Source organism: Amblyomma mixtum, chromosome 6 (assembly GCF_055824585.1).
Source record: "Amblyomma mixtum isolate Tamu chromosome 6, ASM5582458v1, whole genome shotgun sequence".
NCBI classification, from domain to species: Eukaryota; Metazoa; Arthropoda; class Arachnida; order Ixodida; family Ixodidae; genus Amblyomma; species Amblyomma mixtum.
In genome coordinates, this window is record NC_143017.1 from 107,858,929 (window position 1) to 107,884,952 (window position 26,024).

Consider the following 26,024-nt stretch of genomic DNA (forward strand, 5'->3'; position numbering starts at 1 on the left):
TGGGATTTTGTCGCACGCACCATGAATCAATAAGTAAAAAATAATCAACGGATAACGCGACATACAGTTTGCGAAAATGGAAAAACAGTAGCGCGGAAAAACACACACACAGCTCAAGAATGACGTAGGACAAGCGCTCTTCTTGAGCTGTGTGTGTTTTTCGGCGCTACTGTTTTTCCATCTTCGAGTACAATGAACCATCTAGCCCAAATAGAAGTTCTTCTAAACTATACAGTTTGCGGTTCAGTATATCTTATGTTATTTTAACCCTTAGACGTTCTTTCTGCAGCTTCAATAATTTTTTGCATTTCACTACCGGAATTTGACACAATACGGCAAAATATGCGCAAAGGAATTTTAAGACAACTGCCTTCCTTTACTTTTATATCTAACTAATTTTTGTTACTGAAGAACAAACCAGCCCCAGAGACAGCTAAAATTTTCATTGCGGGAAGGGATCGTTAAAGATGCTTCGATGGCAGTGCAAGTATGTCAGATAAGTTTACGAAGTCAGGCTTTGTTCGGTCATATGGTTTGTCTTTGCTACAGCGCAATTTGCAGTCTAAAAATTGAAAGAATCAAGCTGGTAAGCTCGTCGGCGCAAATTCGCTCGCCGTTTCTGCGGTGGAAGCTATTATGTGCTATCCTTTCCAAATGGAAAGTTGCTTTTGGCTGCGCGCTTGCGCAGAACATCGTGAAACCAAACCACAGATGTTCGCTGTTTATGACTGAACAGAGGAACCGGCGGCTGGCGTGTTTGTGCGACGGGGACAAAGTTTTGAGTGGGATAGATGTAAAATTAAAAGAAAAACTTGGGAGTTCATGGGTCAGAGCATAATGGCAAGTTGGTGATAAATATAGAGTGGAATGAGGCGGGGCACGTAATGCACGCAACATACAACCGGCAGGTTTGAGGGTAAGAGAGTCGGATACCAAACGAAAGGGAAATGTTCCCAGGTTGAAGAGGTTCGCTCATAGGAATGTTCGTCTGCTGCTGGTGAGGATCAGTGTTAACTGGTGTTAACAACAGTAGGATGCAAGTTGTGCGGTTGGCAACAGCGTATGGCCCGCGTGGGCACATAATTCCTCTGTCGAACAACAGATGTAAACGGAATCAACGTTCCAATGCCCCGCTGTATTAACAAGGCAGGACATTAGAATTCTAGAGCTTATTTAATCGTGGGACTAGATTTATTGTTCAGGTAAGAAAAGTTCTAAGAATGGGCTATTTGCGTAACGCCGAGGAACACATGTCTCTGTTCCTCTTCATGATTTCTGCAAAGTGCCTGAAGATCGCGTACTTTTCCACTAGATGACCTTTGGGAATTTTCTGCAGTGCTGATGTCGCTTTGTCGAAGTATGTGAGGACTTCGAAGACAATAGAGGTTTTAGTAATGATTCCTGCCTTCTTCCTTTAAATTGCTGTCTGTGTCTGTCTGTCAGTGTCTGCTTGTGTCTGTCAGTGTCTGCATCTCTCAGCCGTCCGTCCGTCCGTCCGTCCGTCCGTCCGTCCGTCCGTCCGTCCGTCTGCCTATCAATCCATCAGTCTATCAATCCATCAGTCTATCAACCTACCAATCTATCTATATGTCTTATCTGTGTCTTTGTCCACATATATATTCAAAAATATATATTTCAAAAATAACTGAATCGCGTAAAATTCTGGCTAGTTTAATGTCACACGTATTAGAACCTTGAAGCGCCAATACAGGACGTTCGTTCGTCGTCTTTAATGCCGACAAGGAGTCATTTATGTATTTAGAAAAACTTTCCCCCATTTTGCTCACCCCCCGTGCGAAGAAAATACAGCGATGGCACTACTGAGCTGCTCCCTTCGACTTAGCCTTCAAGATGGCAGCAACCCCTTGCAGTGGATTTTCTAGAATAAGACAAAACCCCAACGCTACTTTGCGATATACTCACAGTTCAAAACAACATACACAGCCATAACTGCAATGTTAAGCCCGTTCATTCATCGCTGTCAAGTTGAAATACGAAGGCGCGCTGCTTGCGCTGCACATATCTATTTGCAGTAATCGATGCTCTTGCTATTAAACAAAAGAGGGGCATGAACTCACCACTGACTTCACTTTCTGGCCGTTCCGGGAATATACTCAATAAAGACCACCCAAGATAGAGATAAGTTGTTCCGTACCTTCTTTGGTTAACAATGCTGAAGGAAGTGCCATGCAGAAATTTTCAATTAAGCGCGATAACATCGGCACAATACTCAAAATAAGTATATCAAGTGGCAACTGTGGCCGACACCATCGTTCACATGATTTGGCAAAACTGGGCAAGCCTGCATTGTCCACGCTTTATTTGCTTTCCGTCATCAAAGTAACGCAAGTTCTTAACTTGAAGTTTTACCTCATATTCAGCCACCTGCTGCCAGTTGGTGACCGGAAAAAAGAAAGTGCAGAATAATGCCACTCGCTGCCGCCGGCGATGCTACCAGAACAGCGTTGCCGACGTATAAAATTTCTTTGTAGTGCGCACTTTTGTACATTGACGGATGACTGCCGCTACCCTATCCACAGACATTCTTAGTGACGTCGGTATAAACACAACTGGCTGCCGGCCCCCTGGGATGAACGCTTGCTGACGGCGCATACGCGTCTTGCGATTTCTTAAGAAATCAGTAGCGCGTGCGCGCAGATGCTAGCATGCCATCTGAAGCCAGCCATTGTCGGCCGAAAAGCAGTTTGGTAAGTGCACTTCACAACACGCGTCTCGGGCACGCAGCGGTGGTGACCGTAGCGGGCGAGTCAAAACGTTTTTCGTGCAGGCGGCGATTAAGAGAGTTCAGAAACACGCTTCATGGTACAAACTATTTCATTGCCAGGCTAGCCGCCGATCCCTCTGCTGCGTTGTTGATGCCGAAAGTTAACCATTGGCCCGTTTCCCCACCTAAGAGGCGAAAGGACCTACTCACGAGGGTATATACTCAAAGAGCATTTAAAAGACACCCGACACTGTGAAGTGTGATCATCTGAGGACAGCGAACCGCGGCCTCCATAAGCAGAACCAACTCCTATACCACTTACATGTGCCGAGACTCAGCAAAAAGCAACTGCGCCGTCAGTTAAGGTTATTTCAAACATATTATTGACACAAAGGCATTGTAAATTGTTGCATCACTCTTTTTCCTGTCAAAATGCAGTCTGCAGCAGCGCATCAAATCAGCGTGAGCTCACTTGTGCATACTCTCCGTTTGCAGCGTTTTGAATATCCTTAGTCATAACAACACTAGGCAGTGGCGCTCCGCTGTGCTCGTTCGCACCAGATGCCCTGTGTCCTCCTGCAAGGAACCCGAAATGCTGCTGCAGCACCAAAGCACTTTGTCACACCAACAATTTACCTCGCAGCACTGTGCTTCGGAGAGCTCAGAGGGCCGGCAGAGAACCCCCAAATCAGCTGCCTCTCAATGGTTCGCCTACTGATAGTTTTGTTGAGGCGTGCGGTTTATACGTAATTTTTTTTGCCTCAGCTGCGTTATTTTTATCTCTGGCTGAAACGATTAGAAGCTTATTTTGTATAGTAAACAGCGCACAACCTGCTGATGATTGAAACTAGCAAAGCGCAGCGTTCGCGCGTTTACTGCCAAAGAGTTCTGTGAATCATATTTTACGCGTCGGCGTAAGGGCCCCGTGTCGCAGAAAAGCCGGTGTTGGTGCGACGGGAAAAGCCAGATTCGTCTAAAAGGATGGTGCTACAAGAGGTTCCCCTATATGGCGCCAGCCACACTAGCGATGCGTCAGATCTTCAGCGATCGGAGCAACCGCGAGCAACGCGCCAAGCACTTGGGCCGTCGGCCGCCGTCTTCCTCCTCGTCCTCATATAAACACGGAGCAGACAACGACTTGCGTCACAAGCGTCGCCCCTTAAACTGCTACGCAGCAGACCCACCGCTGCATTCCTGGTAACCGCGACTACACAGGAATCGAACCCCTGATCATCGCGCTGCGAGTCAGACACGCTATCGCTATACGCCACACCGGCATATTCGTAAGGCTTGGTTAAAGCAGGGTCTACTATGTATGTGTCATATGGTCTTTCACATTATGGTTGTGATTGTGAAAGATGCAACAGTGTCCGTGTCTGCGCGGGAAAGAGGAACGGTTAAAGGGACACTGAGGAGAAATTGAAGTTGGCTTGTATCGACAGAATACCAGCTCCTGATTACAAAAACGCCACTCATACTGACAACAAAGCTCTTGTAACGTAGAAAAGAGCAAGAACCAAAATACAGGTATCGCCGCCACAGGCCAAACTCGCAAGTACAAGCGTCATGACGTCATATAACAAAACAGTGTTGCTGGAACCAATGGTTCTAGCAACGCTAGGACACGAGTAGCACAAATCACTGAGGCGCAGCCAATGCATGCGCAAATCTCCTTGACGTCGCCAGATGGCGCCACGTGCCGGGCAGCTACGCGCTCGCCTGAAGCATCGGGACCAATCAGCGCCTGCTCGCCGGCGTTAGGCGGGCTCCCGGTATTCCGCTAGCGGTGTCAAGGAACACGGTATGCTAAAGGTGTCTATTTGCGAGAACTTCGTTGACGACTTCGAGAACGAGATCCATCGTAACGCTCGCAAAACGCCGGTGCAAACGTAAGCGAAGCGACTGTAGCGACAGCTACAATAGCCGATAGATGCCTTCAACGTGCGGCCGGCGGTAGCTTTCGTTTCGGCTGCTGCTAGGCCGCACTGCTGGCCGCCAGAAATCACGGAGTCTGCGTTACGTCATGTTCACGTCATGTTTCACGTCACTTAGTCCTCTGTCGTCATAGCCGAATCCCAAGTTTGAATCACAGCGGCGGGAAAAACCTTTTCAACTTCTAATCCAAATTTCTTAGAAATAAATGCATTTTTCGCTGCCGGCCAAGTGGCAACAAAGCCATGACATGCCGAACTATCGGATTTTGCTATAAAAAATATATTAATAGTGCTCTCCTCAGTGTCCCTTTAAAGGCTGAGCTTAAGTGTCCCCTCAACTTTTTTAGTTCTCTATTCTTGCACCTCAATCCATGTTTGTTGGTTTAGCTTCTGCTCGTTGGCAGCTAATTACCATGGAGTACCGTGTACCAAGCTCAGGAGGCGGTCTATTCGGAGCAAAAGCATAATTATACTTTTTGTCTTTCACATGAAGTCCTAGGTCGAAGATAGTGGATGACTTAGTGTCTTATAAGAGCATTAGGAATTGCAATGATCTCATAAGCAACTATATAAGTGAATGCCCATCAGAAGAAAATGCCGAATGACATGCTGCCGTGGCAAGTGAACGAAGGGGTCACGAATAATTGTTGCCCATGTCTATTGTCTTCGAAGTCCTTAAGTATCTCTACTTCGCCAAAGAAGCCATCGCTGTAGAAATTCCCGAAAGGTCTTCAAGTGGAAAAGTACGTTAAGGTAGTAATAACTTCTTAAGAGAAACAAAGGCCTATATCCTATCCTGCCAAAATGCGTGGGCGTGCACCAACTAGCGAAAAACAGAGTCGCTGACACCTGCCCAATACAAAAGGTATTGTTTCTTTCATTTAACAAGCCCGCACACAAAGGGCGCACTCGGGTCAGTGAATCGGGCAAAACATGATACATGCTGCCAGTATGTGCATGTATCAACCGGCAAGTAGTCACCCGACGCAGTGGCTCAGTAGCTGTGTTATTGCTGTACTGAGCCCTAAGGTTGCAGGTTGTCGCGACGACCACATTTCGATGTAGGTGTTATCCAAACGTGCTCGAATAATGAGTTTTGGAGCACGCTGAAAAACCCCTTCAGGTGGCCGCAACCAGTAAACAGCCCTTTACTACGACGAGCTAACTGTAGTGACATCATATTCTACGCACAACCTGGACACCCTGCCCGTCTCGTGTGTGGTGAGCATCCCTCCAGCATTCATAAGTATTGGCTACGCCCCCATGATGTGATCTAATCTCTTGTTATCTTCAGAGTCGTTTAGTAAGGGCATAACGTGTGAAAACTTCGCAATGCACATCCAATTCCAATGTTCATACTGTAACTAGTTCACATGCGTGCTAAAACCATTAGTTGCGGAAGTTGCGAAAGTTGCCAACGCAGTCTTAACCTAACCTAAGGAGCCAATATAAGCTTAGTGCTGTGCCTTCTGCTATCGTGGCGCGCCACACGCAGGAACCAGGCGCCATGCAGTTAGAAGAAGCGCTGCAGCTGGTCGGAGAATTCGGCGTGTTCCAGAGGTGCCTCATCGCTTACCTGGCAGTGTTCATGGTTCCGATGCGTGTGATCCCGATGATCGCACACATCTTCACAATGCTCGAGCCTCCGCACTGGTGCCGTCAGCCGGAGCTTGAGGAGCTGTTCAACCTGACGAGAGAGGAGGCGCGCGAGCTGGGAATCCCGCGCGAGAAGGACGGCACCTTGAGCAAGTGTTCCATGTACAAGTTCAACTGGACCGCCCTGCAGGGTCTCTTGTCTCCCGGCGAGCAACTGAACAACACACTGCCGCCCAGGGAGCTGCTGCCTGTGGTGCCCTGCCAGTCCGGCTGGCACTACGACCACTCTGTCATCTACCCGACCGTCGTGTCCGAGGCATGACCGTGAGCTGGTTTCACGAGCGCACAAGCTGCGCATGCGTGGCTGACGTTCGATGACACGCGCACGTCTTGTTTCGGGGTTTAAAGAATAGGCTCTATGCAATGAAGCAAGCCAACGAGTTGGGTATCATGAGTGTGCGCCGCGTCGTATCTGTTTAATCTTGCGAACTTAGCCGTTCCAACTACGAAGTACAGACTGCCTTGACATGCGGGAACCGCACTAAAGCTCTCTCTAAAGAGGACTAAAAAGCCAAACTTCCACCTTGTAGCGCCGCCCTGACATACACACGTAACGAGGCAACACCCCCCCACCTGCGGGCCTCTGTTCTTATAATCTGAGGTCCCGGTCACTGCCATAAGCGTGGCAGGCTGCGCTCTACCAGTTCATTGTAGAACGCCCAGCTGTAAAGGGAGCAATGCTGTGCAACCATAGCCTATAACAAAAACAGAACCTAAAAAAAGAAATAAACGAAGGAATAGTAAGCGTATACTACCACTATCAAAATGAGGACGACCGAAAGACGACGAAAACTGGCGCCCTTTCGATTATCCGTGCTGTTTCGGGCTACAGATATGAATATAACTGCACGTAACCAACTAGCCAACAGCCGCCGTAGTGGCTTAGTGGTTATGGGGCTCGGCTGCTCACCCGAAAGACGCTGTGAGGATCCGTGTATTGTGCGATGACAGTGCACATTAAAGGACCCCAGGTGGTCGAAATTATCTGGAGCCTTTCGCTACGGTGCCCCGCATAGCCTGAGCCTAAACTAAACTAAACCAACTAGGCAAACACTTAACGCTTTTGAAGGTGTCTGAAAATTCTTTAACACAGTTGGCACAGTGGTTAATCGAATCTTGCATCGGTCAGTGATTAAGGCGATTAGACTGAGTGACAAATCAACCAATGACAATAATATATTTCGCATGAGTACTCTTTTGCTTCTTAGTCTCGCGTATAACTCCGTCACCACGGAATTTTCTACTTGCGCCAGAGCCGAAGCCCCTCCCGACTGTGAATACTTGAGTGTCCTCCTGGTGTCCTTGTTCGTTCGTCTTCACTACTGTCAGCTAAAAAGCGGACACCTTAAAATATTCCAGTATACCAATACTATGACGTATTACCCTGAGCGAGGTAGCACCGAATCATGGCTACGGTAGTCTGAGCTTAAATAAGGAGCCTTGCATTGCGCAGCTGAGCAGCTTATCCAATCATAGACTTCCTTTCATGTCGGTTATATTTCTTCTTCTTTTTTTTAATCTACAAGACAGATCCCGCACATGAGATGCAGAAAGCGAAGCAATGGGTTCCAAACTATGGTCATTGCTGCTGACAACATTCCGGTACTGTCGGAACGTCTCTTCAGCTCGTTTTTCTTTTATTTCTTCAGATGGACTGGGTGTGCGGGCACACTTGGAAAGCGTACGTGTCCAATTCGGCCTTCTTCGGCTCCATGGCAGTTGGAGTCATTGTGTTCGGCGCCATCAGCGACAGGTAAGTCATGTCTCCCTCACACTGTATGTTCTGAACTTTGTGCTCACAGCCAATTAGTTCATGTGTTTGTGCTTCGATTTCACGTACCGCATGACTTTGACAGTTCGATTGCCGCAGTACATCAGTTACGAGCCAATCCTGTTCTTATTTTGCACGTAGCTAATCGTAGTTTTTATCGGTAAGCTACAAGTGAAATTCGGACGGAAATTTAGCGTGTAATTTCGGTGCATTCGCCATCGCAAAAGGCATGACACTTCCGCAGTCCACAGGAGCCACCGCCTATGACGGCCCTAGCAAGCAGATATTTAAGACGGGCGCTACCGGTGGCAAAATATTTGACGGACCCTAATATATTCACGCGAGTTGCAAACCTAAGCATGACATTACTTTTTATTTTTGTTCCTGGTGTAATATCTTATCTCTCACGCTCTGTCCATCATTTCTGGTCTGCTATTAGGACAAATTTACGCTGACCTTTCTACATTAAAACAGCAGCAATGACGTTACTTCTCATTTCAAAACAGCGTTACTATGTTCTTTCAAAGTACCGCTTCGTGAATGCTTCGCCTTCGCCTCACCTTTCTGTTTTGAGTACACTCGAACGTTCAGAATCTGCGTGTCATGCCTTATAGCACACTCAGCTTCGGCTCCATAGACTTCGTATGTCAACGCAGAGAGGATCGATCCTATGCCTGTGGCTTTTCGGCGTAGGGATTAAAATTCTGAAAAGGAAGAAGCGTAAACCGAATACTGAGGTGTTATTGCGCATGTGTGCACGCTATTGGCGATTTTCACGACTTGCACTCTCAGCAGAAAGGAGTAAAAAGGGTGTAAAGTTGTCCTCTAGCGCACTCCCTTTTATAAAACGGAGTACGGTAGAGGGCAGCATGCTTCCTTTTCGCTCGCATACAGGCGTATTAGGGTTTAGAGTGCAGAGGGGGCTCCTCATTTGAATACATGTGGCGGCGCTACGGAGAACGTCTTGCGAGTCAAACATTCTCTTTTCTAGGCCGCCGCGGTGGCTCAGTGGTTATGGTGCTCGGCTGCTGACCCGAAAGACGCGGGTTCGATCCCGGCCGCGGCGGTTGAATTTCTTTGGAGGAGAAATTCTAGAGGCCCGTGTACTGTGCGATGTCAGTGCACGTTAAAGAACCCCAGGTGGTCGAAATTTCCGGAGCCCTCCACTACGGCGTCTCTCATAGCCTTAGTCGCTTTGGGACGTTAAACCCCATAAACCAACCAACCAACCATTCTCTTTTCTCGAGGATGTAAAAACAAAAACAATGAAGCAACCGCTTCCTGGAGTTTAAAAACGGCCGGCCTGAAAGTGGAGCGATCGGCGGTCGACGAACGCTTTGGATAAAATTTAAAATCACTGACATCAACGATAAAGCAGTTAAGCATTTTAAAACATGGCACGTGTCGGTCCTTCTTAGAATAGTTTGGTGCGCCACCGCAGCGTGGTGTCGATTACTTGAAAATCGCCAATATGTATGAGAATGTGTCAGATTTGTGCCAGAAATGCAGGTTGTGCAGTTATTGTTACACTTTAAGGAATTAAAATGTGCATAAGGACGCAGAAACGTCAAAGAATGCCTGCCGAGGAAAGCGCAACTACCGTCTTCTTCCAAGCGCAGTTCGCCTAACCGTCAAAACCTTTCACACGTATGCACAAAAGTAGACATTTGTAGACATTTGGGCCAGTTTGTCTGGGTTCATCATGAAAAAAAAGGGCATATCGTTAGATGGAATGCCGAGTAGTTTACTTTCAGTGTCATGCAGTCGTAGTACACGGTACTAAAAAGCTGTTTTTTTTTTTCATGTGCATGTTCATCACTCAAATTGCGGAACTTCCCAGTGTTTAAAACCCCGGTACGTTAACTCCGCCGGGCTATCAAGATCTGCAGAGTGCCGCGTCCTTTGATGCTAAAAACTTAGACCTCGACCCAGTTCAAACGTTGTTAACACCGTAAACAGCTGGTGCCAGATTAAACAGACGGAACTCCATTTGAATACATCAGAAATTGGCGAACAGGATTTTGGATCAAAATTCCCTAAGTGTCCGTGCTTAAAAACTAAGTGTCCTTCTTGCCTGTCGCCAAAGAATCTGTCAAAGTATGCACTTACAACGCAATAACTCCCCTTGGGCGACAGAATCGGCCGTGTTCCTGTCATGGTGGTGGTGTACGTGCTGGCCGGCATTGGGGCCGTGGCCACCCACTTCGCGCAAGACTTCCTCGTCTTCCTGGCGACGCGGGTCATCGAAGGCTCCGTGCTGCTATCCATCAGCACCATTCCCTTCGTTTTAGGTAAGCAGTTCACTTGCACCTGATTGCGTATACTCATTTCTTAATTTCTGACAAAGAAGGATAGGTCCGAAGTTAACTAGAGCAGTCCTAAAACACTCGGTAGTTGTGAGTACAATGTACCCGTTCACCTAACTACATCACTGTAATGCAAATTGATTGCTACGAACGGCTTCTTTCCACGATAGAAAAGATGTCTATGTATATGAGTGTATGCGAAGAACAAGGTAAACAAACAACGTGGGGCACGTTAATGCATGATTGGCTGATGGTTTCGCGCGCTGCTCGTGCTTATTTGAACCTGCCCCTGTATCTTTCAGTACGCCGCAGCAATGTCAGGAACCAAGGAAACACTCAAGCATTAAGAAACAACGTCTTGAACGAAACTGGTTTAGATTTAGTTCACTACAATCATAAAAAGTACAGTAACGTTGTTGATAACTGGGCAAAACGTATATATGTGGCATCCTTTTCCTATGATCAGCCGCTTAGCAGGCTGGCCTGAGCTCACTTCACTTCCTTCTCCTGCTTGTGGCAGTGTGACGCCGACTGTCAGTGAAAATAGTAAACCCTAGAGACGAGAGAAACCAGGATAATCATACTGGCACTACAACTTCCAGGTTTGCAAAAATAAAATGTAAAGGTCGTCAGTAAGAGTATGCTTCTCTACATTACGGGGAGTTAGCGAAGGTGCTGATGCGTAGGAAGGAGACCTGATGAGCAAAGCGAGGGAGCTCTCTTAACGCTCGGCGGGTCGTTTAGAACGGAGCTGTTTGTTTTACAACCCTCCCTCACCAATGATACTTCTTCAGCTGAGGTACCGTGTGCAGAGGCAATTACTTTAAAACTTATAGAGTACTCAGGAACATTAATACAAAAAAAAACTTGGACGATGCTTCTACAATGTGATCCCTCCCGCGCAAGTACTCCATCTCTTTCATAGAATGATATTTGACGGACAGTCCTCACATTACTACTGGCAAAATTGTGCAGCGTTTAAGCGATGCGCCAGTACTCTGGCAGGTGGCTGTTTCATACACAGCCACTTTAACAGCCACTGTTACGTCCTTTATTGCTGGTGGCAGGGTACAGACTGGCGGGAAAGCCGCCAACACGTGACACATGGTAGCTCAGGGTTGCTTGGCCCTAAAGATTGTCCCGCTATAACACTCCTCCCCCCTACGTCACGAAGTCCTTCAGATACGCAGGGCGGCTGCGTTGGCGCTGTGGTCGCTGGACTTGAAGGGAAGCACTCGCTTCACGGTCCTCACCACAGGAAGCAGATTCGGTACTGGGCGCTGCAGCCTCCTCCAGTCTTTCTCCTTGGTCCCGTCTTCCAGGGTCCTCTAGGCTTGAAGGAATGCCAAGCCCGGAACACCCTGCCGGGGAAGCAACCAGCGGTTCCTCCTCTTCACACATCCCAGAAGCGAAACTGTCCAATGCGTAGCTGGCAGAACGACTTCTGAGTTGGTCAACATGACGTCTCCATCGACGACCGTCCTTGGTGACGACCAAGTACGACACTGGTCCTGTGACAGCATCCACAATGCCCGGCAACCACTTGGGCCCATAGAGATAGTTGCGCACAAACACTCGATCCCCCACATCAAACAGTCGCACTGCCTGGCTACGGCGCTGCATCACCTGCTCTTGTTTCTGCTGCACACTGGACTGCAGGTCAGGATGCAGACGCTCTAACACAGTTGAAAGTTTCCTGCCCATTAGCAATTCGGCCGGGCTCTTGCCTGTTGTAGCATGAGGCAGGATATGCTGGGTCATTAAAAACCTAGCCAGACGTGTGTCGATATCGCCTCCAACCATTCGCTTGAGTACTCCCTTGGTTTCGCGCACCATGCGTTCTGCTTGACCATTCGAAGAAGGGTGATATGGGGCAACGGTCACATGTCGGATTTGATTCCGGCACATGAAGTCTCTGAACTCCTCCGAACAAAAGGCAGTGCCATTATCAGAAACAACAGTTTCTGGAATGCCATGGGTAGCAAAAAGGAAACGAAGCTTCGCACAAACTGTAGCTGTCGACATGGAATTCATCCGGCACACTTCCAACCACTTTGAGTGAGAGTCCACCACAATGAGGAAAACTTTGCCTTGGAAGGGCCCAGCAAAATCGATGTGTAGTCTTGTCCAAGGACGCTTGGTGAATTCCCAAGGGTGAATCTTTGCAGCTGCTGGCGCAGACCTGGATTCCTGACAACGTGCACAGTCTCTCACCTTCTGCTCAACATCTCTGTCGATTCCTGGCCACCACACGGCTCCTCTGGCAAGCCCCTTCATCTTGACAATTCCTGGATGAGCTGTGTGAAGAATGTCCATGACATACGGTCGAGCTGGCTCTGGAATGACCACACGACTGCCCCACAGCAAACAACCTTGGTACACCGACAGTTCATGCTTGCGGCTCACAAACGCTGCAAACTCTTCTGGCAGCTTACCCTCTGGCCACCCATGCTGCACCCAATTGCAGACTCTAGCCAACAGCTTATCCCTTGACGTGAATCTTGCCACCTTCCTAGAGTTCCATGCTACTTCCGGCGCCATTTCCAGCATCCCTACTTCCCAAAGACGCTGCTCCTCTTCCTCTGCCCTACTGGCTCTCAGTGGTAAACGACTGAATGCATCAGCATTGGAAAGCTTCTCCGCTGGTCGATACTCAATTTCATAGTCATAAGCCGATAACATGAGGGTCCAACGCAGCATCCGTGGTGATAGCACCTGGGGAATGGGCTTGGCATGGTGCAACAGTCCTAAGAGAGGTTTGTGGTCTGTCACAATTTTGAAATGTCTCCCATATAGAAACTGATGATACTTCTTTATGCCAAAGCCGATGGCGAGCGCTTCTCGGTCTGTCTGGGCATAATTCCGTTCTGCCGCACTCATAGTTCTCGACGCATATGCAACCGGTCTCTCGCTGCCATCTTCGCACACATGACTCAACACAGCACCCAGTCCGTACGGGGATGCGTCACAGGCCAGCACTAGGGGTTTGTTGACATCATAGTGCACCAGAACATGTGATGACTGTAGCAGATCTTTCGCCTGGCGAAATGCTTCCGCCTCAGCTTCCATCCAACGCCACTCGCGACCCTTGTCCAACAGCCGGTACAGTGGCTCCAAGGCATGAGCTGCTCCTTTAAGAAACTTGTTGTAAAAGTTCAGAGCTCCTAAAAAGGCTTGAAGTTCCTTTTTGCATGTCGGCTCTGGGGCCTTGTGAATAGCACGCACCTTGTCTTCTGTCGGCTGCACACCTGCAGAGTTCACACGGAATCCCAAGTAACACACTTCCTCAACACCAAATTGACATTTGTCAAACTTTAGTCGCAGACCGTCTTCATGAATTCTTTTGAGCACTTCTTGTAAACGAGCATTGTGCTGCACCTCATCCTTTCCACCGATCAAGATGTCATCCAAGAACACAAGAACACCATCAATTCCATGCAACAGTTCTTCCATGTACCTCTGAAAGATAGCCACTGCCACTGCCACGCCAAATTGAAGACGGGTTACGCGGAACAGTCCCCGATGTGTTGTAACCGTCAACAAGTCAGCTGTTTCTTCATCAACAGTCTTCTGTTGATACGCCTGTCCGAGGTCTAGCCTTGAAAACTTCGAGCAACCTGCCAGCCTGGCAAACAGCTGCTCCGGTGTCGGCAGGGGATACGTCTCCCACTGCACTACACGATTGACTGTGCTCTTGTAGTCCCCACAGATCCTTATCGATCCATCTTTTTTGACAACTGGAACGACAGGTGTTGCCCACTTCGAGTGCCGCACAGGCTGGAAAATGCCTTGGCTCACCAACTTGTCCAGTGCTTCGTCCACCTTCGGTCTCAATGCAAACGGTACTTGTCGTGGCTTCAGAAATCGCGGCGGAGCTGCCGGGTTCACCTCTATGCGTACAGGAGGCCCTTTACTTGTCCCAAGTCCAGGCTCAAAGACTGAAGAATACTTCTTGAGCAAGGCTGTTGTTCCCCTACTGCCAGTTCGACTCGGCTCGTACACACTGTGAACACCACTCAGACTTATTCCCAAAGACTTGAACCAGTCCCGACCGAGAAGTCCGATACTAGCACCCTTAACCACCACCAATCGCAGGCGATGTTCCTGCCCCTTGAATTCCACCTTCACGGTCAGTTCACCCAACACTCGTAGTTCCTTGTTATTGTAAGCTCGGAGATGAAGATTACTTGGGCGCAACGCCCTTTTCGATATTCGCAGCTTCTGCATAGTCCGGTCGTTGATGACTGAACACACTGCACCAGAGTCCACCTCCATCTCTAGGGGACTTCCGTTGACGCGCACTTCCACTCTCACGGCTGGCTCTTCACCAGACAGCACGAACACGTCGTAAACGTCCGACGCAGCATTCTTGTGACGGCCTCCACTGGCCCGTTTTTTGTTCTGAGAGTTGGGTTCAGCCGAAGCGCGAGCTGCCGCCTTCCTCCTGCATGCTCTCACTATGTGCCCTCGTTGCTTGCAGAAGTGGCACTGCATATTCATGAATGGGCAACTGCTTGGCGAATGCGCACCCTTGCAGCGGAAACATACGCTTGTGCTTCCAGGCGAACCAGCCTGCTTATGGGTACCCTCCTTGGCTGTCACTGGCGCAGAGACCTTCGCAACACACGGGTCGAAACGCTGCCCGCTCACGCTGCCAACTTCACACGATGCGGCACTGCCGCGAATTTGCTCGGTCTGTCGCTGCGCAGATTCCATTGCAATGGCTTTCTCCCGAGCTGTAGCAAACGTAAGCTCCGGCTCCGCCAGCAACCGACGCTGAAGGGTCTCGCTTCGCACCCCGCACACTAGCCGGTCGCGCAACATGTCATCGAGCGACGCACCGAAATCGCAGTGTTCCGAGAGACGTCGCAATTCTGCGATGTAGTCGGCAATTGACTCACCGGGCTGCTGTTGACGTGTGCCAAACTTGAAACGCTGTACTGTCACCGACGGTCGCGGCGAGAAGTGGTTTGAGAGACGCCTGACGATCTCATCGTAGGCCACGGCCGACGGCGCATCCGGAGAACAAAGGGAGCGAACGATGGCATACGTTGCTGGGCCGCAAACGCTGCAGAGCGTTGCTCGCTTCTTCTCGTTACCGTCGATGTCGTTTGCTTGAAAGAAAAATTCGAGGCGCTCCAAATACAAGGGCCAAGACGCCGCCTCTGTTGGAACGAATTCCCCAATCGTGCCCAGCGCAGTTGCCATTTTTACCTCGTCGCCAATTATATGTTACGTCCTTTATTGCTGGTGGCAGGGTACAGACTGGCGGGAAAGCCGCCAACACGTGACACATGGTAGCTCAGGGTTGCTTGGCCCTAAAGATTGTCCCGCTATAACAGCCACTGAAGGGGGTTTTGAGGCTCAGGTTGCTCTTTCCGAGCTCCCCTAAGGCGCATTTTTTTCAGAGATAGTTCTTCGGGAGGCTATCTCTCGATGCAGTGAAGTGATGCACAGTGCCACGGCGGGCAGTAGGCAACTGCCATGAATTTATGTGAATTAATTTTATTGTCACTGCCATGGTGAGCAGATTGCCGCCTGCCTCCCGTGGCAGGTGGACCATCTGCTTTTTTGCGGCACGGACGGGCGGCGGACGGAGACCGGCTTTTCTCGTCAACGGGACTTCTAATGCTGTCATATTAAAATATCACAGCCCCAGCCTTTGGTTCTGAGGGGAGGGATGGGACTCTCCGTCCTATTGTGCGCGTTTCGTCCCCCCATGTCGACTAACAGGAGTAGTGACGCCAGCAAAGAGAAACAAGCTGTTGTCCCGAGTGCTCGGTCAAAGTAACACGCCTCGCGAGTCCGCTCTCACGGTGCATTGCTGCGCGTGCCTGCAGCGCTGGAGTACGTGCCCGCACAGAAGCGGATGCTGATGCTGAGCACCTTCCGGTTCGTCTACCCTCTGCTGGGCGCCGCCATGCCGTGGGTGGCCTACGCGCTCGCGCACTGGCGCCTCCTCAATGCGGTTATCATGTTGCCCTGCTTCGTCGGAACCGTCGCTTCCATGTAAGACAGCGCGCGCCTTTTCTATTCCTGCTCTGGTTGGTATCACAGCCTGTAGACCTCTTCATTCTTTACACAGAAGAGCCAAACGCTTGCCTTTTAACACGCCCTGTACGCAGCACTGCATGCTTGATGCTTGCCGAACCACGCGTTCGACAGTTCAGGCCTGGAGAATGATTACAATTAGCGTCCACTTGCACACAACCAACCTTTTCTGTAGAATGTTATGCAGCTTCCTCAATACTGTGTATATTGAGATGTGTCTGTCATTTGTTGGGAGTCTAACATGTAATCACAGCGATACTAGACCACTGGCTCTACCGGCTAAGCTTTAGCCATGACCAGACATAAGACCAAGGTTAAAGGGACACTGAGGAGAGCACTATTAATATATTTTTTATAGCAAAATCCGATAGTTCGGCATGTCATGGCTTTGTTGCCACTTGGCCGGCAGCGAAAAATGCATTTATTTCTAAGAAATTTGGATTAGAAGTTGAAAAGGTTTTTCCCGCCGCTGTGATTCAAACTTGGGATTCGGCTATGACGACAGAGGACTAAGTGACGTGAAACATGACGTGAACATGACGTAACGCAGACTCCGTGATTTCTGGCGGCCAGCAGTGCGGCCTAGCAGCAGCCGAAACGAAAGCTACCGCCGGCCGCACGTTGAAGGCATCTATCGGCTATTGTAGCTGTCGCTACAGTCGCTTCGCTTACGTTTGCACCGGCGTTTTGCGAGCGTTACGATGGATCTCGTTCTCGAAGTCGTCAACGAAGTTCTCGCAAATAGACACCTTTAGCATACCGTGTTCCTTGACACCGCTAGCGGAATACCGGGAGCCCGCCTAACGCCGGCGAGCAGGCGCTGATTGGTCCCGATGCTTCAGGCGAGCGCGTAGCTGCCCGGCACGTGGCGCCATCTGGCGACGTCAAGGAGATTTGCGCATGCATTGGCTGCGCCTCAGTGATTTGTGCTACTCGTGTCCTAGCGTTGCTAGAACCATTGGTTCCAGCAACACTGTTTTGTTATATGACGTCATGACGCTTGTACTTGCGAGTTTGGCCTGTGGCGGCGATACCTGTATTTTGGTTCTTGCTCTTTTCTACGTTACAAGAGCTTTGTTGTCAGTATGAGTGGCGTTTTTGTAATCAGGAGCTGGTATTCTGTCGATACAAGCCAACTTCAATTTCTCCTCAGTGTCCCTTTAAGACCAGGCATAATTCCATCAACCACACCAGGCGGGAATGATACATATTTGTTTTTGCATTGTTTTATGTCTAGAAAATTGCTTCTACAGATTTGATAACGCGTGCATGTCATTTTCCCTGTACTGTGTCCTCGGTTATAATATGTGCTTTCAGTGTAAGAGCTACGATGTCCCGTTCCCATTCGTCTCTAAGTGCTTAACTGAGGGAGAGAAACATAAGCTGCCACCTTTATTTTTCCTTCATTCTGCTTCGAAAGATTCATACCGGAATCGACGAGATGGCTGCTGTCGAAAGGAAAGACGGACAAAGCAAAGAAAATCTTACTCCGCATCGGTCGCATTAACGGCAAACGTGTGGAGAGGTCAGCGATAGACACACTTCAGGTGGGTACAAAAAAAGAGAAAGTGCTGCCTCGCAAGAAAGTTGTCGATTTTGCTTCTCAACTGTTTGAAGTTGCTGGGGCAATGAACAATCGTGGACAAAAATTCGATGTGAGATAGGATATGTGGTGCTAACCTTTGAAAACATCGGCCATCTGCACGGCACTATACTGCTGCTAAATGGTTTTAAGCTGTAGGCATAGGCGCCGACTAGACGGGGGAGGGGGGGGGGGGGGGTTACAAAACCATTTCTATGGCTTGGCCTCCTGTATTCAAGACAAAAGAAAGAATGTACTGAAAAGGACTTTCCGGTCGGTCTATACCGACAAAAACAGGCAATTACGCGGCGACAAGAGACCGCTGGCAAAACTTTTTAATCTCTTCCTTTTTTTTTCGCTGTCATTCATTACAAACTATAGAAAGTGGTCTCGGAGGAGAAGGAAGACAATATAAAAGACACAAATGTTAACCACACATAATTTCCAGTTGGTTATATTGCACTGGGGATTTGGATGAAGGGAGCGAAAGTTCAGGGACTATAAAAACCATTGGGGGATATCATGACTTTCAAGTTAACTGAATTAAACACTATACGTTCGTGCGAACCTGAATGGGCAGCTACGTCATTGTAGATCATTGTAGCTAGGTCATTGTAGATCAATGGAAAGTATAAATTTCTAGCGCCTGTCCTTGTCGTGTTCTTTGTGTTTGTGTTCGTGTCAGTTGCACTTACGAAATTTTCTACCATTTATCCGCTTTGTAGCCATCGGACAAGAGTGACTCGGCAAAGTCTTCAACAGTCGACATCTTCAAGTATCCTTCGCTGCGTAAGAGCTTCGTTATAACGCTCATTCTTTGGTGAGTTATACACTATGCAAAACAGTGCTCCTTTACCAGCTGCAACGTTCGTAGGTGTATTGGGCATTCAGCACAGATAGACCGCAAGTTATGTTTTTACGGAGCAGCTTAAGGAACACTGATAAAAAGGAGATCGCAGGTAAGGTTAGTCAAGTTTCGAGTTGTTTTGGCTGATTGAGCATGGTTTGGAGTAAAAGAAACTGGATAACAGATGTATTTAGCTAACAGGTGCACTTGTATTTGTAACTGTGTCTTTGTTCATTAACTGCACTTATTACGCAATTAATAAGAAAAAATGGCTAAAACGAGATGAAACATCAGAAACTCAGCCATTATCTTCCATTAATGAAATAATTAAATGGTAGCGTTAACCACTCATCCTAGAACTTACGGGCGCGTTCCATAATTTTTTGTGAAAAAGCTGCTCGTAATATATGTATTAGGCTTCTATTTGCGCAACTTTGGCGCTCAGTTTGATGTTCATCAGGCACATGTCATTTGATGTTAAAACAGGCATACGTGTGCAACAATTATGAGATGCACACGGTGTCACTTGCTAGCAGTGGATGGTGACACCTTCGCGCATACTGCCAACATTTCCTCATTCACATGTTTTATAGGTAACTGAATTATAAAACTCTGAAATAGAATAGACGCATGCATGTCTTCTTATTAGCAAGAAGCGGTCAAAAATTTAGGCCTTATCCCACTGAGACAGTTAACTGTGGGTGACGGTTGAACGTATGCGGACGCAGGGTGATGTCGTGCCTGGCATACCAGGCGGGTCAGCTCTACGCGTCCTTGGCGACCGACAATCCGTTCGTGGTATCGTCAACAACGAACGCAGTGGACATCTTGGCTATCGGGCTCGCCGTACCGCTAGCCGACAAATGGGGGCGACGACCCAGCACAGCGAGCGCCTACGCTTTCGCTGGACTTTGTTACTTGGCCGTAGCCGGCTTCTACGGTAAGCGGACTGTTTTGCGCATTTTGTAAGCGTCAAGCACACGCGGATCTACAGCTCGAATTCAAGAGAGGGCCTGCGCAGGAGCAACAATGCGTTAGGAGTTATAGTTTCGGCCTCCAAGGTCTTTTGTAACGCGGACCTAGGCCCCTTTTTGTGCCGGTCGGTTTTGTAATGTGAGTGAGAGATGAGAGCACGTACTGTCTCTGCCATATGCGACCAGGCTGCATGGTTTGCTTCTCAATCGTAGAGTCGAGCCCTTGCGGCTTCCCTAAAGATCAAAAGGACATGAAAAGTGAGTAAAAGGGTCATCCTTACCTTACAGAGATCTAAAGTTTGACGGGTGCCATAGTGCGCCACTACACGACTGAGAAGCAAACCGTGCAGCCTGGTTACTCTTGGCAGAGACGGTACGTGAGCGTATCTTCAAAACTAAGCGCAAGAAACATGCACCGCATTAAAGCATGCAAGGGACGCTGAGGGCATTTCCATCCAATGTTTGTACTCAGTAAAAACTCTTTTATGGCTCCGCCTAGCTGTGTTGATGTAGGTTTGTCCGACAGCATAAGGAGCATTTATTGCTCTGAAAACTGTACTTGAAAATGAAACATTATTCCCTACATTCGACCCAAACTCCTGTCGTCAAGATCCAAACGGGATCCGTGATCGCTATTTAGAAGTGAATGACGTACGGCGGTCTAGCCTATAGCCTCAGAGTTCAGCTCAAAACGGTGTGTTGACATCACTGCAGATTGCCCATAAAAACGCCCTGGTGGCGGAACCTATATTTATTTATTTGACCTTTCTTGTAGCTTATCAGTCTCTGTATCTCTGTAACAATTGCCTCCAAAACGCTAACACTGCAGGCGGGAGAGTAACGACTTCTTCAGCATAGAAAATTCAGCGTGCATGGATGTTTCATGGCCCCTTTGAAGCGTTATGGCCAGGCGAGCTGTTGCAATGCACCGCCTGGTGCACAAGTTGTACTATGATCGATACGAGGTTACTCATGCCAGCTGTTGCATTCAAAAAGCTTGGCGTGCCATATGAGTAAGCTACTATTCCGCAGAGCCCACGCCCAGGCATGCAGTTGTGTGACATGCACTGTCTTGTTGCAGGGAAGTCAGCAGCCATCTTCGCCGCTCTCATGGCGGGCCGGTTCGCGCTTACCGCCGCGTACAACGTGGGCTACCTGTATGCCGCGGAGATCTACCCAACTGAAATCCGCTCGCAGGCACTGTCCATTCGACAGGCCTTCGGCTCGCTGGGAAAGTTCCTCAGCTCGCAGGTCGTCCAACTGGTGAGCCTACTTCTGCAGCAGCCACGGCACCTTTTCGCTATGAAGTACAAGAGCGAACTCACTCAGTGTTGATGGCCTTCAGTGCCTTCATTGTAACTGGTCGATCAGCGCTCGTGGTACAGTAGAACAAACGTGCTTCATCCACATCTGACCGCGACACGTATAGAATATCAGTCTACAGAGCCCTGTCGCAGCAGGAAAAAGCTTCGAGACACAGGAGAAAGCCTCCAGCTTGGTCAGCCGCGTCGTCGCTGAGCTCCTGCTATACACGCCATTCGCGAAGAAACGCCAACGCAGGCATCTATGGCTCGCGTCGTGTAGATGGCTTGCGCAGTCACAGGCGCCATGACGGTGAACCACGCTTAGCTTCCACAGTGCACATCGGATCAGATGACGAAGGCGGCGCGCGCAGAATTTCATCGCGGTCCCGATGTATACCAATATGGAGGTCGCTGTGACTTCAGTGTGAGCCGCCTGTACAACTGCAGCCAGACATGGTTCACAGACAAGGTAGACAGTCAGGTCACAAGAGAAGATTAGGAAATTCAAAGGGATGAACTCCATTTCCACAGGTCTTTTTCTAATATTCGTATAAAGCACCATGAGCACTTTGGACGTATGAGTTCGTGTGTGTGATGACTATTTCTACAGAAGTGTGGCCCCGCGCGTTTTTATGCATCAGCAAAATATCTGACTGCATGCAGACACTGTTTGTGTAATCGAGAAATTTGAGCCTGTCGCTCGGAATAGTACAAGCTGCCCTTTTGCGACACTTGGCGGTAAGACGGCGTGAACTGCTCTCATGGATGAAAACGAGATGGAAGAAAGGTCATCGGCGCAGATTTTCTGGTTTCTGTGAGCAGTGGTGCCAATTGTTTACTCTATGCCCCATGATTTTCCACCTGTTATAGTGGCTCTCCTTAATATGCTTCGCCTGCCTGCACGTGTCATGTGCAGCCTTTGTCAAAATTAAGGAGGCCAAGTGGTTTGCTTCTGAGCAAACCACTTGTAGTGGGTCTCTTGTAGTACCCGTGAAAGTTCTAATCAGTGCATGAAGGGCCACAGTTCCTCTTACGTTCAAGAGATTTGGAACGCGGGCGATGCATCGGCGTCGCCCACAAGCAAGACCCCTTAGGCGCAAAACTTTTGACAAAGGCTTAGTTTTTTCACGGCAGAGAACTACGGTATACGTACACCACTCTCATCGCGCACTGTAAATATAGACGGCGGTGTTTCTGTTGTTGTTGTCTTCAATATAATGGCGCGTACACACTGCGGGGGATCAGCCAAGACTCAGGCGGCGACTGGCAGGTGCTCAAAACGTTAAAAAATGAAATTAAATTAAAGAAAAAAATTGCGTCTTCTTTTCGTCTTGTTTTCTTCCTTTGGTGCAATTTACATCAAGTTAGCGAATTTCAGCCAGCTTTAAGACCGACCTTTCTAGCACAAAACTGACGAGATATAAAGACAGAGACCGGCACGTGGTGCTGTCGTCGTTTTTCCGCATTGGTATAAACACTAACAAAAATCTGTCGTCACATCAGTCACTAGACAGCTGTCTTCATTATTCGGGCAGTCCTTATGCAGCAGAAAACACGGCTATTACGCGAGGTGCGAATCCATCCCAGGTGCTGCATATTAAAACGTCTGACTTAAGAATCCTTGCCTCAGCCAAGGTATTCTGTTCTATACCAATAAAAATGTGTTGTGCGTTCGAGTGCCCGGATTCGAACGCGACTACGGCGACCGCATTACGATGGAGGCGAAACACAAAGGCGCCCGTGCGCTGTGCGATGTCATGCACATTAAAAAAATTAGAGGAAAGTACAGTAACTGTCTCACTATTCGGTGGACACCTCAACCGCGCGCCGTAAGGAGAGGGAGGAAGGAAGGTGGAAGAAGCAATATTCAATGGATATCGAGCTATATTAAACTTTTGCGGAACACACGTACATGCATAGTTTTGATAGTTGGTCTTTATTCACAGACTTTTGAGCAGTGACCATGGCATTTCTAAAGCTGAAAACGTGTCAGCCATACGAAGAAGCAGCACGAGGTTATAGTTTTCTTTCTACTTTTCACTCAAATACCCGATAATCGATGACGCAGGTGTAACCATAAGTAAATACAAAAGCCAGAAATGACGTGATTGCTAAATTTGTTTGTAGAAGATCAAAGATTACTTTTTTATGCTTCCAAGTTCGCACTTTGTTAATCACGTTGTGCAAGCGTGATGAAAAAACTCCCATGCTTCTCATCCTCCCTGAAAGCAAAGAAACCACTGCGCATATATATGCAGTTAACATCATGAACAATTAACGTATTCCCTCACCATACTTCTCGTAACAAAGTGCAAGAAGTGAAATTTCAGATAAACGTCAGGATATAAACAACATATTTGTTTTTTTTTTGCTGCTGTTTACCAGATTAAGTCTTTCAATTACCTTTTTTTTTCTTTGCTGAGAGGGGAATGAATAGAACGTTACCCCGCCCTCTTCGCTAAATCCGCTCGAGGTCCTCCCGAAGTCCTGCAGTTCGTATAAGTGGGCGCGGCAAGTGCGCCGGCCATAATTATGGCATTAGGTTTTATTACCTCGCGCTTCAAAAAAAAAAAAAGGCGACTGCGCAAATGGAAAAAAAAGTTGGCAGTGGCTTAGCTCTGCTATGCCAGGATATACGTAGCGTGAGCAGTGACGTCATGTGGCTCTGCGCCGGCGGCAGCGGCGAGGCACGCCAGCTGTGCGCAGTGACGTCACTCGTTCCTCGCGCATGCGCAGTATGGTTGACGGAGGGAGCACGCGAAACGGCGAAACTGGCCAATGTAGCTCACGCTACAAAAAGCACCAAGCGTCAGCAAAGCTTGCTTTTACTTTGTCTCGTACACCTTTGACCTGAGCCATTTTATGACTCGTTGACGGTCCTTGGCAGGCCTTCTACGGTCGCTTCTTGCCCCTCTTCGTTCTAGGTACGCTGTCGTGCGTGTCGGCTCTCATCACTCTGCCCCTGCCCGAAACCAACAAGCAGCGGCTGCCGGAGACGTTCGGGGAAGCCGAAGCGATGCACGACCTGCCCAGGCCCTGTTTTCTGTCCAGGAAGCAGAGGTACAGCATACCCACTATATCGGCCACCATCGCAGTTGGGAAAGACCCCTTTGCGCCTCACATCGGCCAGCCTTGGACCGGCGCCAACGGTGCATGTCACGCTGCTCTTAGTGTGAGCAGGCTCTAGTCGGAAGGGAGGCGTCGCGAAGTGTCGCGAAAATGTAACTAGCCAGCGATCTTGTTTCATGCCGCGTGCATGTTTGTAAATTACATGCTCCGTCTAAGAGTGCAAACGTGTGTGTGTGTGCACGCACGTGCCAACTGTCTGTGCGGCGCTCAGCGTCCATCATGGCTGTATGTGTGACTGATTGCTCGTGGTTACTTTTTTTTCCCCCCTGAATCATGCTGTCAGGATTTTCTCTGTACGGCATTTGTTGCTTTGTGAGCAAAGGAAAGGCGCAGATTGTCAGGGTGGTAACACCACTCTGTGAGGAATTAGGATCCAAGCAGAGGGTTAAAGGAGGGAGATAGAAAAAATCTCAGTAAGGCATAAAGAAGGTTCAGGAGGAGGAGGTAAAGGTTCTAAAGAGAGGGGAGGTGTGGTCTCTCAAAGCGGACACCTAACACACTGCACCTTGAAAGGAGGAAGGGGACGAAAAAGTAGAGGCAGATTGTAGATCTAGGTGGTTTATGGGGTTCAGTAATGAAGAGAATGGACACAGCGAAAAGTTGCAAGCAGCACCATCCATGAGTCCAGTCAAGCACTCACTCCCTCCTCAGCTCCATCGTCCTCATGAAAGGCAGCGAGAAGGGAGAAAGCTTCGCTCTCAGAGTGGTCCCTGTGATTCTTTTCCACACCAACTCAACCAACAACCGAACAACGAAGCCACTTGTCATGACTGAACAACAGTTTGTATAGCTGCATGGAACTATACTTAAGGACAGCACATGGCATATGTATTCTGCACAAGTGGAGCATTCCATGCTGACCGTTTGAATCTTGAATAAAGTTAAGGTGCATATACACCCGCTACTGTCGTGAATCCATGTCTTCCACGCCATACATACCAAAAATATGACCCATGACTACTGCAAATAAATACTGCAAAATATTTGTGATTACTGCAGATGCTATTTCTCAAATATAGTTGCCGCGCGGTGGCTCAGTGTTAAGGCCGCGGCGGCTGAATACCGATGAAGACGAAATTCTAGAGGCCCGTGTACTATGCAATGTTGGTGCATGTTAAAGAACCCCAGGTAGTCGAAATTTCTGGAGCCCTTCACTACGTACGGCATTCCTCATAGCCTGAGTCACTTTGGGACGTTAAACCCCAATAAACCAAACTATTTCTCAAATACACACTTTCTTAGCAAAATCCACAAGGGCAACGGAATTATTTAGCCAATTTGCACGTGCCACGCTGGAATAAACCTTCCCAATTATATGCAGTTTTCAAATACTTTGCAAGTTATTTCAATGTTTTGGTCTCTTTCCTTCCGGTCCTACTCCCAAGATCCCACAGAACGCTGCTTCAGGAACATTTTTAGAGTCACACGAACAATTTTGATTGCTGCTCAACTGAATGCAAGGGCAGCTTTCACAACGCCATTGAAAAGAGTGGCATGTGACTGCATTGCAATGTGAGGAGTGCCTTTCAGCCAGTTGCGTAGCGGCTTGCCATTCTGCCATCGGCGGAGTAATACGTAATAATATGCGAGTGATCTCCGAAAATTCGTGGTTTGCTCGTGAACTGAACAACACTTGCAACAAAACGTGATGACGTCCCGCAGATCACATGAAAAAGTTACCCATGGATGTCGCAAGACTGCAAATCTGGGGAGTGGGGCAGACACGGGACCTTCAAGAAAGGGCA

General features: G+C 48.5%; 1 protein-coding gene across 1 annotated transcript; it reads left to right on the top strand.

Moving 5' to 3' along the window:
• The first annotated feature begins 2,606 nt into the window (after positions 1-2,606).
• Positions 2,607-25,174, top strand: LOC149339981 (solute carrier family 22 member 6-like). Its single transcript, XM_089548719.1, has 10 exons — positions 2,607-2,708; positions 6,155-6,571; positions 7,965-8,068; positions 10,223-10,377; positions 16,233-16,401; positions 17,864-17,990; positions 18,751-18,845; positions 19,601-19,812; positions 20,928-21,109; positions 24,038-25,174. The coding sequence occupies exons 1-10, from the start codon at positions 2,667-2,669 to the stop codon at positions 24,335-24,337; spliced, it is 1,803 nt and encodes a 600-aa protein (XP_089404845.1). The 5' UTR covers positions 2,607-2,666; the 3' UTR covers positions 24,338-25,174.
• Positions 25,175-26,024: the final 850 nt, after the last annotated feature.

What these genes read in the sequence shown, in the direction of transcription:
- LOC149339981 (XM_089548719.1), top strand. Translation starts at nt 2,667, where the DNA reads ATGCCATCTGAAGCCAGCCATTGTCGGCCGAAAAGCAGTTTG. An exon ending in GTCGGCCGAAAAGCAGTTTG is followed by an intron (nt 2,709 to 6,154) that starts GTAAGTGCACTT and finishes CGCCACACGCAG; the next exon opens with GAACCAGGCGCCATGCAGTT. An exon ending in ACCCGACCGTCGTGTCCGAG is followed by an intron (nt 6,572 to 7,964) that starts GCATGACCGTGA and finishes TTATTTCTTCAG; the next exon opens with ATGGACTGGGTGTGCGGGCA.